This window comes from Xenopus laevis, chromosome 6L, assembly GCF_017654675.1.
Source record: "Xenopus laevis strain J_2021 chromosome 6L, Xenopus_laevis_v10.1, whole genome shotgun sequence".
NCBI lineage: Eukaryota > Metazoa > Chordata > Amphibia > Anura > Pipidae > Xenopus > Xenopus laevis.
Window position 1 is genome coordinate 91,811,466 of NC_054381.1, and position 12,960 is coordinate 91,824,425.

At 34.9% G+C, this 12,960-nt stretch overlaps 1 protein-coding gene across 1 annotated transcript in view; it reads left to right on the forward strand.

The window, feature by feature from the left end:
- The window catches only part of exoc2.L (exocyst complex component 2 L homeolog), a 138,821-nt gene that overhangs the window by 71,515 nt on the left and 54,346 nt on the right, over positions 1-12,960 (forward strand). The window contains exons 12-14 of the mRNA XM_018267739.2: positions 74-199; positions 1,740-1,864; positions 11,100-11,168. Of these exons, the coding sequence (XP_018123228.1) occupies positions 74-199; positions 1,740-1,864; positions 11,100-11,168 (320 nt within the window). The remainder of the gene's footprint in view (positions 1-73; positions 200-1,739; positions 1,865-11,099; positions 11,169-12,960) is intronic.

The following is a 12,960-nucleotide window of genomic DNA, read 5'->3' on the forward strand; positions in this document are numbered from 1 at the left end:
TTGATTTCTTTGCATAATGTGAGTTACCGTTGAGTCTAGATATCTATTAATATTTCCTGTTTTCTCCATTAAGGAACAGCAGTCCTCCAAAGCCCATTACTTGACATGGACAGCGATGGACGTCCATCACCACTTGGCAGACTCAGTCAAAACACATCATTGCAGAGAGGCAGTAGTTTTCAGTCTGGACGGAATGATAGTAAGAATCCATGAATATTACATTACATCTTTCTCATACTAATATATTTTGTCTGTAGGTATGCATAAATAATATGCTTATAAATATAGGAAGCATACATGTTAAACTATTGCACAATCCAATGCTAGAAAAGAGACCAGAGGGCATCCTGTTTGACACTGTAATTTTTGAATCCAGTGCTGTGCCAAGAAAAAAACAGTTTTATTCAATACATACAATGTTTAGTGCTCTGTAACGTTAGCCAGAGCCATAAATTAGCAGATTGTTCTCTGATAAGAGATTTATAGCAGTTGAAGTTCTTAACTTCTCCTGTAAAAAGGAACTTGTGTGTGAAGGTTTGATCAGTAACTCATTTAGTGACATAACCCCAACATACTCACAGCACACTGACCTGATTTCTTGCTTACCACATGTTTTTAATTGTGTTGCAGTCAATTCCTTTCCATTTCAAGCAGCCATGCTCACTTACTCGTTGCTTAAAACCTTAATTCATGCAGTGCAATAGCTATATATAATATAATTAATATATATGGAAGTGGTTTATTTACAAAAGTTCCAAAGTTTCGAGCACAAACTTTGGTCTTCCTCAGGGACAAAACAACAGATCTACCACCCTACCAAGCAAATACCCAAACACAATGTAATGGCACCAAAAGGCTACCATAACTATGGTAACCTCTGTGCACAAATATGACCCGACAAGCAAAAAAAAAAAACATAGTGGCCAGACATGAGAAAAATCTTGAACCTTCAAAGTAGTAATCAGTGAGGCTGAAAGTGTGTAAAGATCCAAATACAGTGTAGCCAACATTGTCAGTGTTAAAAAGAAACCGTTATTATGTGCAGAATTGTAGCATATGCTGTTCCACGAGCGAAGATCAGTTTAGCAGTTAAAATGAATACCAATTGGAACAGTGAAGCTGGCAGGCAGTGTAACCCATTAGAAATGAAGGCAGCTTGCCAGCATCTATTATCACACTACAGGGACAATGCCCTACTCACCCAAATAGTAGTTGATCTCCAACTCCCATTCAGTTGGAGAGTTGAGCCGCTACTAAGCGTCCTGTCCCCATCTCACAGATATTATTGGCAATAGTGCCGTACACACAGTACGATAAGCTGCACAGAGAGGTATGGTTATCTTATATGGAGGGTATATCACTGCCACACAAATATGATTCAGATACTGATCACACGTGTATAAACTAAGAACAGATTAAAGGTAATATATTGCCTTTATGTACACTTAGTTTCCATCCCTGCCAAGCCATGCGGTGAACATGTAATAGAGACTTTCTCTTTTTCACTCATTAAAATTTGTTCATTCATCATTCTCCTCTTCCTGTGTCACTGCCTGTGTGTAAATTAGTACACAGGTCCATGTTGCTATAGAATCCCAGGTTTTCCTGGCATTGAATAGCGCTAACAATATTTACAGCATATGTTTATCTGAGAAACCATAATGATTATGTGTACATATATGCTGTTTATTCCTCCATAAACTGTAAAATATGTTCTTATTGTCTTTGTTTCTTTCTAGCATGGAGATACAAGACACCCCATCAAGTGTCCTTTGTCGATAAATTAACAAAAGTTGTTGTTGGGCAACTTCCTAACTTCTGGAAGCTCTGGATTTCATATGTGAATGGAAGCCTGTTTAGCGAGGTATAGCTGTGCTGCTTGTTTTAACTGTATGGGCATGTTTGCCATAATAAATTTCTTCAGTCTCCGTAATGTTAATTCATATAAGCTTTTAGGCATTTAACTACTCTAGTAATAGTTTATAATAATAGTGTATAAAAAATGTCTCATGTTCCCATTTAAAGGAGAACTCAACCCCCCACGTTGATAAGTCCCCACTAACCCCCCTCCGCTGGCCCCCTCCCTGCCTCCTCCCTGCTAAGTGTTACCCCAGAATTGTGTCAGAAGATTACAGTTGGGGTAATCTTCTGGTTCACAACAACTGCGCATGCGCTGGAAGTGATGGAAATTGCCGAAGGGAAGTGCTGGTAGATGGGGCCCGTGAGCTCCACTGCACTCGCGTCAGTAATCCTACAGGGGACACAATTCTGGGATAACACTTAGCAGAGGGGAGGTTGGGAGGTGGGCCAGCGGGGGGGGGGGTTAGTGGGGACTTACAGTATAACCATGGGTGGTTTAATTCTCCTTTAAACTGGATTGCTTCGAATAAAGTGTTTTACATGCCGCATCTTCATTTTTCTCCAAAAGTAAATAAAATGTATTGGTTCTTTTGTCATCTAACAAACTAGTCAAGCTATAATTGATGGACTTGACATTCTGCCTAGGATTGTCCATGACCTGTCATGGGCATTAATTAATCCTAGTCTTTGCACCTTGCAGTCATTACTTTTTTATCTTTATTGAGTATTGTGGCTCAAAATGCACTACATTTTAACAACACCTATATTAGATAAGTAGTACATTTCAAAATGAGGCAAAGGAGATGTGAAATTGTCTGCAGGGTATATAGAATTGGCCTTGGTAGTAAGCGGTATGGCCGTTGAAACTGATAACTGAGCTGAAACTTTTCAGTCATCAAAACTGCCAAGTCGAAAAGTGAATCCGTTAGCTTTACCACAAAAAGGTTTAGTTTTGCCTGTGCAGGAAGGAGTTACATTGCTAAAGTAATTTAATCTTGATTCATGAAATCTGCAGGTTTCAGGTTCTGTTTACAGCCTAGTTTCAAACGAGACAGACTTCTGTGAAAAAAAGAACACTGTTGTAACGTATGTCTCGTGCACTAACCAAGGTGCCATAAGACTTAACTGTGTTTCCATGCATTCTTTAACGGTAGTTCTTTTGTGTGGATGCTTTATAACAGAGATTCCCAGACTATATGGCTGTCAGCCTGATACAGTATGTAGAGGCTGACCATGGTTCATCATGAAAGGCCATTTTAGGGATGTTTAGCATGAATTCTTATTTGTTCTCCTAAATTTTACTTGAAGATTCACCCTAAATACATCCTAGGCAAAATTTGAAGTCAACTTTTTTTTTTGTTGCTTTTTTAGATATTTTTTGGTAATAGTAATAGCAATGTTTTTATATCTACTGTAAACCTCAAATGGTGATGTCCCAAACAAATGTTGGAATATTCTAATTATGTGAAAACTCCGCAAACTGTCATTTAAATATTTATATAGGCTAACGACTTGGTACTCTCACTATACTACCATAAGTTCTTGGAATCAAAGGGTATTAAATGTTTTAAAGCTTTTATTTTTGCTGTTTTGAAAAAATTATAGTTCCATCAATTGCATATCTATAAAAATATATGTATATAAAAAAGGAAAAAGACGAGATAAAAAGGTGATGTAGAAATAGAAGAGGTGGGGAAAGGAGTAAGTTAAAATTCAATACACATTAAACAATCATCCGATTATCATTGATCCAAGGAAAGTTAGGACTATAAAAACCCAGACTAACCAAATGAGTTTGTCTGTGCATACTCTTGACACATTTACTACTTTGTAATAAGGCAGTATGTTATTGACTGAATCTTTCCATTCATCCAGAGTAGGTGAAGTGGGTCTGTTCCATATAAGTATAATGAGTTGGAGGAAAGTTTATTGAATGTTGTCCTCCCTAGGAAGGCTGGAAGACTGTCCACTAGATTCTTCCCATTTCATCTCCGCAAACTTGTTCTTTACGGACTCTAAGGAACAGTTCAATGTTAAAATTAAACTGGGTAAACAGGCTGTGCACATTAATAAATGTTTCTAATATAGTTAGTTAGTCAAAAATATAATCAATAAAGACTGGAGTAAATTGATGTCTAACATAATAGCCAGAACCCAACTTTTTGCTTTTTACTGTATCTCTCTTACCTGTTAGATAATCATTGACTGGGACTCAACTTTCAGTTAGCATGAAGGCCAGATTTAAAAGCAAACTAATTGAAAAGTCACTGAACACTAACAGGTAAGAGAGATAAAGGTTAGAGACATGTAGAGAAGGAAGTTGGGATCTGGCTATGTTGTTGTGATGCAGCCTTAAAGGAGAAACAAACCCCTTATCAAAAAAACTCTACCCCACATAGGCCCCCTCCCTCATCCCCGCAGCCTAGATGCTACCCTGGGCAAATGCCCCTAACTTTTTACTTACCCCTCGGTGCAGATTCAGGGATCGGAGTTCACTGCAGCCATCTTTTGGGTCTTCGTGTCTTCTTCTGGTGCTTCTGCAATTTTTGTCAATTTCGGCGCATGCACAGTTGTGGCAAACTGGGAAATTGCTGCGCATGTGCCGCCACACCAGTCTCGTCAGATTACCGAAGACCCGGAAGATGGCTGCCGTGAACTCCGATCACTGAATCTGCACCGAGGGATAAGTAAAAATTTAGGGGCATTTGGCCGGGCTAGCAGCTAGGCTGGGGGGGAGGAGGAGGGTGGGGTAGGGTTTTTTTTAATAAGGGGTTTGTTTCTCCTTTAAGGTTTACTTTCAGGGGAACCAGGGACCCTTGCCCATACCATAGCAAATAGCCCAGGACCAATATTGGTACTCCACCAAACTTCCTACTATCAGGTCTGTGCCTTCAGATAGGTAGGCTATATTCTTCAGAATTTTTCATTACACTACCAGAAAATTAAATATTACTACATCATAAATCCAAAGGATTTATATGGATTTATCTTATTTTGCTTATGATTTTAAAAAAAATGGTGAATGTATTTTTATACAGTCATTTTTATTACAGTCATTTAAAAAACCACTGTAAGCTGATGAATATGTGAGAGATGCTTCACTGACCTCAGTGGTAATAACCTCTCAAAAAAATCAGAGACAGAAATTAATTTACATGATCTGAATAAGCATGAAGCATATTGAAGTCTGTTTGTTTGAAGTGAGCTTTATATAGTAAGAACATTTGCTTTAACCAGTGGCAGACAGCCCATTTCCACCTTTAAACTTATTTAATGACCTATATATATCAGTGTTCAGCCACACATGCTGGAGACCTTTTTGTGTTTTTATAAGATGCATAGTAGTGAATAATTATATTAGTAAACAGGGTCACTTAAAACAAACCTATACAGGTATAGGAGCTGTTATACAGAATGCTCGGGACCGGGGATTTTGCAGATAAGAGTTCTTTCCATAATTTGGATCTTCATACCTTAAGTCTGCTAATAAATAATTGAACCATTAAATTAACCCAATAGTATTGTTTTGCCTCCAGTAAGGATTAAGTATAAAAATAAATTATGTTGAGACCAAAAATACAATGTATGTTATGGGAAATTAAGTCTCGTAATTCAGAGCTTTCTGAATAAAAGAAAAACTTTTTTACAGTGCAGTTATTGTATATGTTCCAAAATATTGAAAATATTTAAATACTGAGAAAAAACTTTTACACTCAGCTTGAATTTTACATAAGATCATGTCTCTCAGAACTCTGCTTGTAATAGAAGCATTATATAAACTCCTTTGATGCATGTACACCAGTGTCACCAGACTTGTGTGTTTAAACAAACTGAATGTTGTATTGTTTGTAAAAATAGAGTTGTAAAAGCACCCATGTGTCAACTGCAGTTGAACGTGTAGTTGTGTTTAATATCAGATACCCCTAATTAGAGAAACCACACCTAGACTCTACATTCATCTAAGCTTAACCACAAGTCTTTTTCTTTTCTTAAGCACCCCTGTTTGTCTTGCTACATGTCTGTTAAGTACAGTTAAATGCAAAATTAACCGAATAAGCATACAGGACAGATTAGCAATTTTTCCATTTCAGATTATCGAAAGGGGCTTCTTGGTGTGTTTCCCCAATTCAATAACCGCATGTTGATTTGCATGAAAAACTACAGATGAGTTAGTTGTTTCTTCATTATTTGAGTGTCATATTACATAAGGAACACTCCAACTATAAGGATAATTATTTTTGGACATTTCTTCACTGTTTACACCTGAATATATGTACAGTATTTGATGTTACATTCATAAATGAGTTAATTCGTATTATTCTACATTCAGCATAAGGTATGCGTGAAACCCCATATATGCAGATCAAAACCACTGTATGCGCACCAGTGAAAAGGAAGTAGAGGGGGAGGGGATTGTCTGACATGTTACAGTCATATGAAAAAGTTTGGGAACCCCTCTCAGCCTGCATAATAATTTACTCCACTTTCAACAAAAAAGATAACAGTGGTATGTCTTTCATTTCCCAGGAACATCTGAGTACTGGGTGTTTTCTGAACAAAGATTTTTAGTGAAGCAGTATTCACTTGTATGAAATTAAATCAAATCAATGCATGTTTGCTAGGGTAGTTTGGACCCTAGCAACCAGATTGTTGAAATTGCAAACTAGAGAGCTGCTGAATAAAAAACGAAATAACTCAACATGACCCTCTACGTCATACTAAAAGTTACTTTAATGGTGAACAATAGCTTTAATTAATGTTTAAATGATTTTAATTAGACTTAAGATATGGAGATCCAAATTACGGAAAGATGCCTTGTCTGGAAAATCCCAGGTACTGAGCGTTCTGTAGTTTGTATTTCACCATGGTAAAAAAACATTTCATGGTGTAGGAGGCCAGTAATTTTTTTTCTTACAACTCAAACATGCTTGAAGGCGTGTGCCTTGTGTTTACCCTATGTTCCAAATGTCCAGTCTTGTACAACTGAAATACAGTGAAAACATCCCCTAAAAGATCTACATTCAGCGTGGATTATTTCACTGTCCATCCTGGCACTACCAGTCCATTCTCACTTAAGAAGGGCTAAGAACCCAAACAGTTTGGTATTCTGGATAAACATCATTAGAAGCAATTCTTAGTTTCTGTGTTCTGATATAAAACCCAAATCAAGAATTATGTTCATTTATCAGTACTACTATGTGGGGGGCTTTAGGAACTTTATATGCCTTCTTTAAAGGGCATGAGTGGAGAGGTGTGTTGGCACAAATTCTTGTACTTAAAGGGATTCTGTCGTGATTTCTATGGTGTAGTATCTATTTCTAAATTACACTGTTTACACTGAAAATAATTTCATGATGGAACTGCTTTCACTTAAGCTATTGTTTTATCTTACTCAGTGTAACTAAAGGAGTCACAGCTGGACTTGGCTTTTTACTATTGAGTGCTATGCTTATATCTACGAGGGAGCTGTTACATTTCTATTTTTTTGCTGATGGTCTGCTGAGGGGACAGGAATGAGGTGTTATCACTCCAACTTGCAGAGGAGCAGTAAAGAGTGACTGAAGTTTGTCAGATCATAAGTCACATGACTGGGGGCACCTGGGAAATTAACATGTCTAGCCCCATGTCAGATTTCAAAATGATATATAAAAATATCTTTCTGCTTTTTTTGAAGAACCATTAACTGATGCGTGCTGAAAAAAAAAAGTTTTCTCGTGGTAAAATCCCTTTGATGCAATTTAAATTTTTAATCATATAGGCCAATTAATACATTTTAAGTAAAACATTACCATCACTTTTGTATTGAACTATTTATTTGCAATGCTAGACCCCTGCAATTTGCATTTGCCAGCAAGGATTCGGATGGGCATGCAAAGTACAAGCAGGAAATAGCTATTTGCACATTTTGTTAAACTTAAAACTATTAACGCTTTTATGAGCTGTACACAAGTACTACTCATAAAAGGTTCATGATAGTTAATAAATCAACCCTTACACCTTGATTTTAAGGCACTGGTGCACTTTGTTCTTGGTTTCTGTACTCATTCCTGTTTTAATTTTCCTTTTTTTAGCTTTCTGCATGACAGGTTATGCACAAAAGTTATTGGTCAGATGTTGGCCTTTATGCTTTAGCTTCCACTTCTCTCAAAATTTTGATCTAATGCTGTCAAAGGGACACATTTGATCAACCCTAGTCCAATATGAATTTTAAAATAAAGAAAGATTTATTTTCTTGCTTGTCATTTTTGAAACCACTGCAAACATTTTAGTCAACACCCCTAATGTAATGTAATTGACCAGAAAAAAAGTATATTAAGAAAACTATATAGTTGGAAATTACTTATGTACATATGTTCCTTCTAATTCTATCTTAATTATCATTTTAAAGTAGCAGACAGATTTTTCATTAGATGTCCACACGGTGTCGCTGCTAAGGTGCTTGATGCATATTTTCTTTTGAGTAGAGAATATAGAAACACTGATTTGATTTAATGAAGGTATTTTTATAGTTCACCTAATTCTCCTTCTAGTTCTGTACAACTGAAATATTGCAGAGTTTATTTCACTTGAACTTTTTCATTTATTTTTTGGATTAAAGGGAATGTAAATCCAAAAATAGTATTTTTCTTAATGAAAGAAATTATTATTTTAACAACTTTCCATTACATGTTTATTAAAAACGGTCAGTTATTTTAAAATTAGTTGTATATACAGGTATAGGATCCCTTATCCGGAAACCCCGATATCCAGAAAGCTCAGAATTACGGAATGGCTGTCTCCCATAGACTCCATTTTATCCGAATAATACAAATTTTTAAAAATGATTTCCTTTTTCTCTGTAATAATAAAACAGTAGCTTGTACTTGATCCCAACTAAGATATAATTAATCCTTATTGGAAGCAAAACCAGCCTATTGGGTTTATTTAATGTTTAAATGAATTTCTAGTAGACTTAAGGCACGAAGACCCAAATTACGGAAAGATCCATCATTCGGAAAATCCCAGGTCCCGAGCATTCTGGATAACAGGTCCCATACCTGTACAGTATAATTACAGTCAAATGCACTGTTTTTTTCTCACTTTCTACCGTTCTGGTACTTGCTCTTGTAATCCTTTGTGTATTGTTATCGATCAGTTGAGAAGACACTTTGCTGACGATGAACTGAATCCAGGATTCAGATTCGTCCAAAGCACATTGAAAAGCAGTAAATAACTGAAGGTGGCAATTTTTTGTTCACAGATAATGCTTTTTTTTTTTTTTTTTTAATCAGATTTGAATATTGTATTGTTTTGTAAAAATCCCTACATTTAGTAGTGTTTCTCTTTAGGCAGTGTTAGGAGTAAAAAAAAACAATTTTTTTATTCCTCCTGGATGTGTACTGTCCCAAAATGTATGGCCGGGGGTTTTAGTTACTGTTTAACAGGCTTTTACAAGCATAAACTGTGCTTACTGTTCTTGCAATGATGACAAAGTAAAATTATCGTGGTGTCCCTAAAAACCACATATATTTGTTTGTTTGTGGTACCACCATACCAAAGTGTATTTCTGTAATTAGATCTCCATACTTTAGGTCTACTAAAATATTCAAATATTTTATAAACTCATTAGGGTTATTTTGCAACTAATGTAAATTCCTGCGGCTTAGTTGCCATCAAATACACGGTACTTTTTATTTTTACAGAGAAAAAAGGAAATCCTTTTTAAAAATTTGAATTATGTGATTAAAATGGAGTTTATGGGAGATGGTCTATAGCATTGGTATATATATATATATATATATATATATATATATATATATATATATATATATATATATATATGTATGTATATATATATATATATGTATGTATATATAAGGGCAGCTTCCCAAAAGGGCAACCACAAAATGATAGAAATCAATCAAAAGCAAACTTGCAAAGTGCAATTCCACCTTTTTTTTTTTTTTTTTTTTTGCAATTTGTAAATGAACAGTCACAAAAAATAAAACTTCAAATCAACCAACCTTAAAGTGTTGTTCACCTTTGAGTTAACTTTTATTATGATGTAGAGAGTCATATTCTGAAACAATTTGGTTTTCATTTTTTATTACTTGTGATTTTGAGTTATTTAGCTTTTTATTCAGCAGCTCTCCAGTTTGCAGTCTCAGCAATCCGGTTATTAGGGTCCAAATTACCCTAGTAACCATGCGATGATTTGACTAAGAGACTGGAATATGAAAATGGGAAGGTCTGAATAGAAAGAGGAGTAATAGGACTCATAATAAGTCTGTTGCATTACAGAGCATTTATTTTTTTGATGGGGTCAGTGACCTCCATTTGAAAGTTGGAAAGAGTCAGAAGAAGAATGAAAAAATTAAATAATTATGAAAAATAAATAATGCAGACCAAATGAAAAGTGCTTAGAATTGGCCATTCTAAAACATACTAAAAGTTAACTTAAAGGTGAACCACGCCTTTAGAACTTAATGGGACATATTATCTTGAGAATTTTTTAGGGGTAGAAAACGTCATTTTTTTCTTAGAAATATAGCAATCACAGTTGCACAAATTGCCGGAAAATGTGTCGAAAGCTGATTTATGTCTTTCATTGCAATTTTTTTTTCCATGTAGTTAAGCCATTCGTTAGTTTTAATAAACATACACAAATGGCAGGAAATCATAATGGAGAATAGTTGCTATTGTTTGTGGCTTTGTTTTGTGTGATTGTGGTTTGTTTGTTTTTTAATAAATGTCCCAGTTACCTTCTGGGATAGTGGTTGTTGCAGTAATTTTTAGTCACAGTTACAGTTATGGTGCTTTTGGCTAGAAGACTCACCCCCTTCTTTCTACCCTTTGGAGAGTCTTTTTGGGGAATATAATAAAAGGTACATAGTTTGCCCAGGTGCAGCAACCAATATGTTTGTTTTTAAAGAGGTGACCAGTAAATGTAACCTTCTGACTGGTTGCGATTTGACATAAATGACAGTGAAATATGATATTAATATGGTATTAATAAAATAAGTCTGTTGCTGATGTTTTGCTCATTTTTTACTATATGTGAATAGTCTTAATTCTTCATTTGCTGCAGTTCTTTTATTTGCCTGCAATAATTCTAAAATATATATATTTCTGTTGGTAAAATGTATATGTATTGTGACTGACAGAGGTATTTTTTAATAGATGGAAAATTTTTTAAAAATGTTAAAAAATTTTTAAAATATGTTAAAAAATGTTTAAAATATTTATTTCTTTTTTTTAAGACAGCAGAAAAATCTGGACAAATGGAAAAATCCAAGAAGAATGCAAGACAAAGACAAAATGACTTTAAAGTAAGTTTTATTTATTGAAATTAAACAACGGCAAAGTGGAGTTTTCTTTACAAAAAAACGGAATAATATTTATTCAAAGGCCTCTGGGCTATTCCTGAATACATTATGTTCTTTAAAACAATACTGTTCAACTGTAGAAACAAATAATTAGGGGGTATTTTAATAAATAACCTTATGTTTTCTACCTGTCTACTAACCCATAGCAACCAATCAGCAGGTAAAATTTACTGTCAGATGTTTGAAAGCAATTATCTGATTGGTTGCTATGGTTTACTAGATGTGGGTAAAGTTTTTATTACATTGCTCCATTAAGGTCTGACATTTTAATTGAAAGTTAGGTAATGTAGGAAAGTAGAGGTAAATTAACCCTGTAAAATATTTGACTATAAATTGTGTATTATATATACATACAAAACATTAGCAGATGTTACATCTGCCATAGAAGCTGGTGCAAAAGGACTGATTAGTAACCAATTCTGATGCAGACTGCATTGTTGCCATGTAATGTACATGTGAAATAATCATCAGTTGTGAGCTTTATATTACAAATACACTGTAAATTGTGAGTCGGTCCCTAAGCTCAGTTAAAGAGGTTGTTAACCTTCAAACAACTAGTTGTTTTCAGATAGATCACCAGAAATAAGGACTTTTTCCAATTACTTTCTAATTTGTCTCTGTTTTTCTAATATTGAAGTGTAAAGTGTAGTTTTTCGTCTTCTAAAGCAGCTCTGGGAAGGGGGGGATCACCGACCCTGTAAACTGTAGTTGCTAATAGTTGATAATACTCCAGAGATGTTGCTGAGAAATGTATCAACTAAATGTTGCAAAATTGTAACAGTTTAGAATCTGCACCTGAATTACTGAGCTGTCAGACTCGGACACGACAAACAGGAACATTTAACTTTGAACTTAAAATTTAGAAAAACAGCTAAAAATAAATAATGGAAAGTAATTGAAAAAGTTTTTATTTCTGGGGAACAGTATGAAAACAACGGAACTGAAAAAAGTGTTTGGAAGGTGAACCACCCCTTTAACTGATCATGTTCTGGGAATAAGCAGAAGTTAGGGAGCTACTAGGGGCATCTTCTGAGGCACAGATCATACTTAAAGAGCTTGCATTGCCTTGGGGTTGTAGAGAAACATATTGAGTAGCATTTTTAGCCTAATTCTTTGTTGAGGTTTAGTTATTTACCAACATTTTTTAAAGTCCATGTTTGTGACATTTTTAAATAAATATGGTTTACATTTTTGTAATTTGATTTGATTTTACATTTAAAATGAACCTTTAATGTAATATAATTAGCAGAATTAATTTTTTTCATTGGTTTTGATTTGTTTAAAAAAATGTTGGCACCTCTTTGGCTTGGAGTCTCAACTTTTATTGAAGTAGTAGTTTGGAAGTCAGAATGGCAGATTCGTAGGAGAGGGCTTGAAAAGATAGCTAAGCAATTAACAATATATCTGGACCCTCACAAAGTTTTTTGCTCGGGTCACTGAAAGCGGCACCCAGATAGGATTTTTTGGAAACCAGCAGAATAGCAATGCTTAGATTTTAACAACATACAAAATATATCATAAAAGCAAACTTAAATCTGTTTCAATTAAATCTGTGCCAACATAAGGCTAAGCAGTGACAATACAGACACAAATGGAGTGCATCTAGCCCAAGCAACATGATTAGAGCAATTTCTAAACTGAACTTTTCCTTTAAACTTAAATATTATAGAAATACAAAGTGCTCATTAATAACATATAGCTAAATAATATCAAATGTTCACTATACCTGCACATT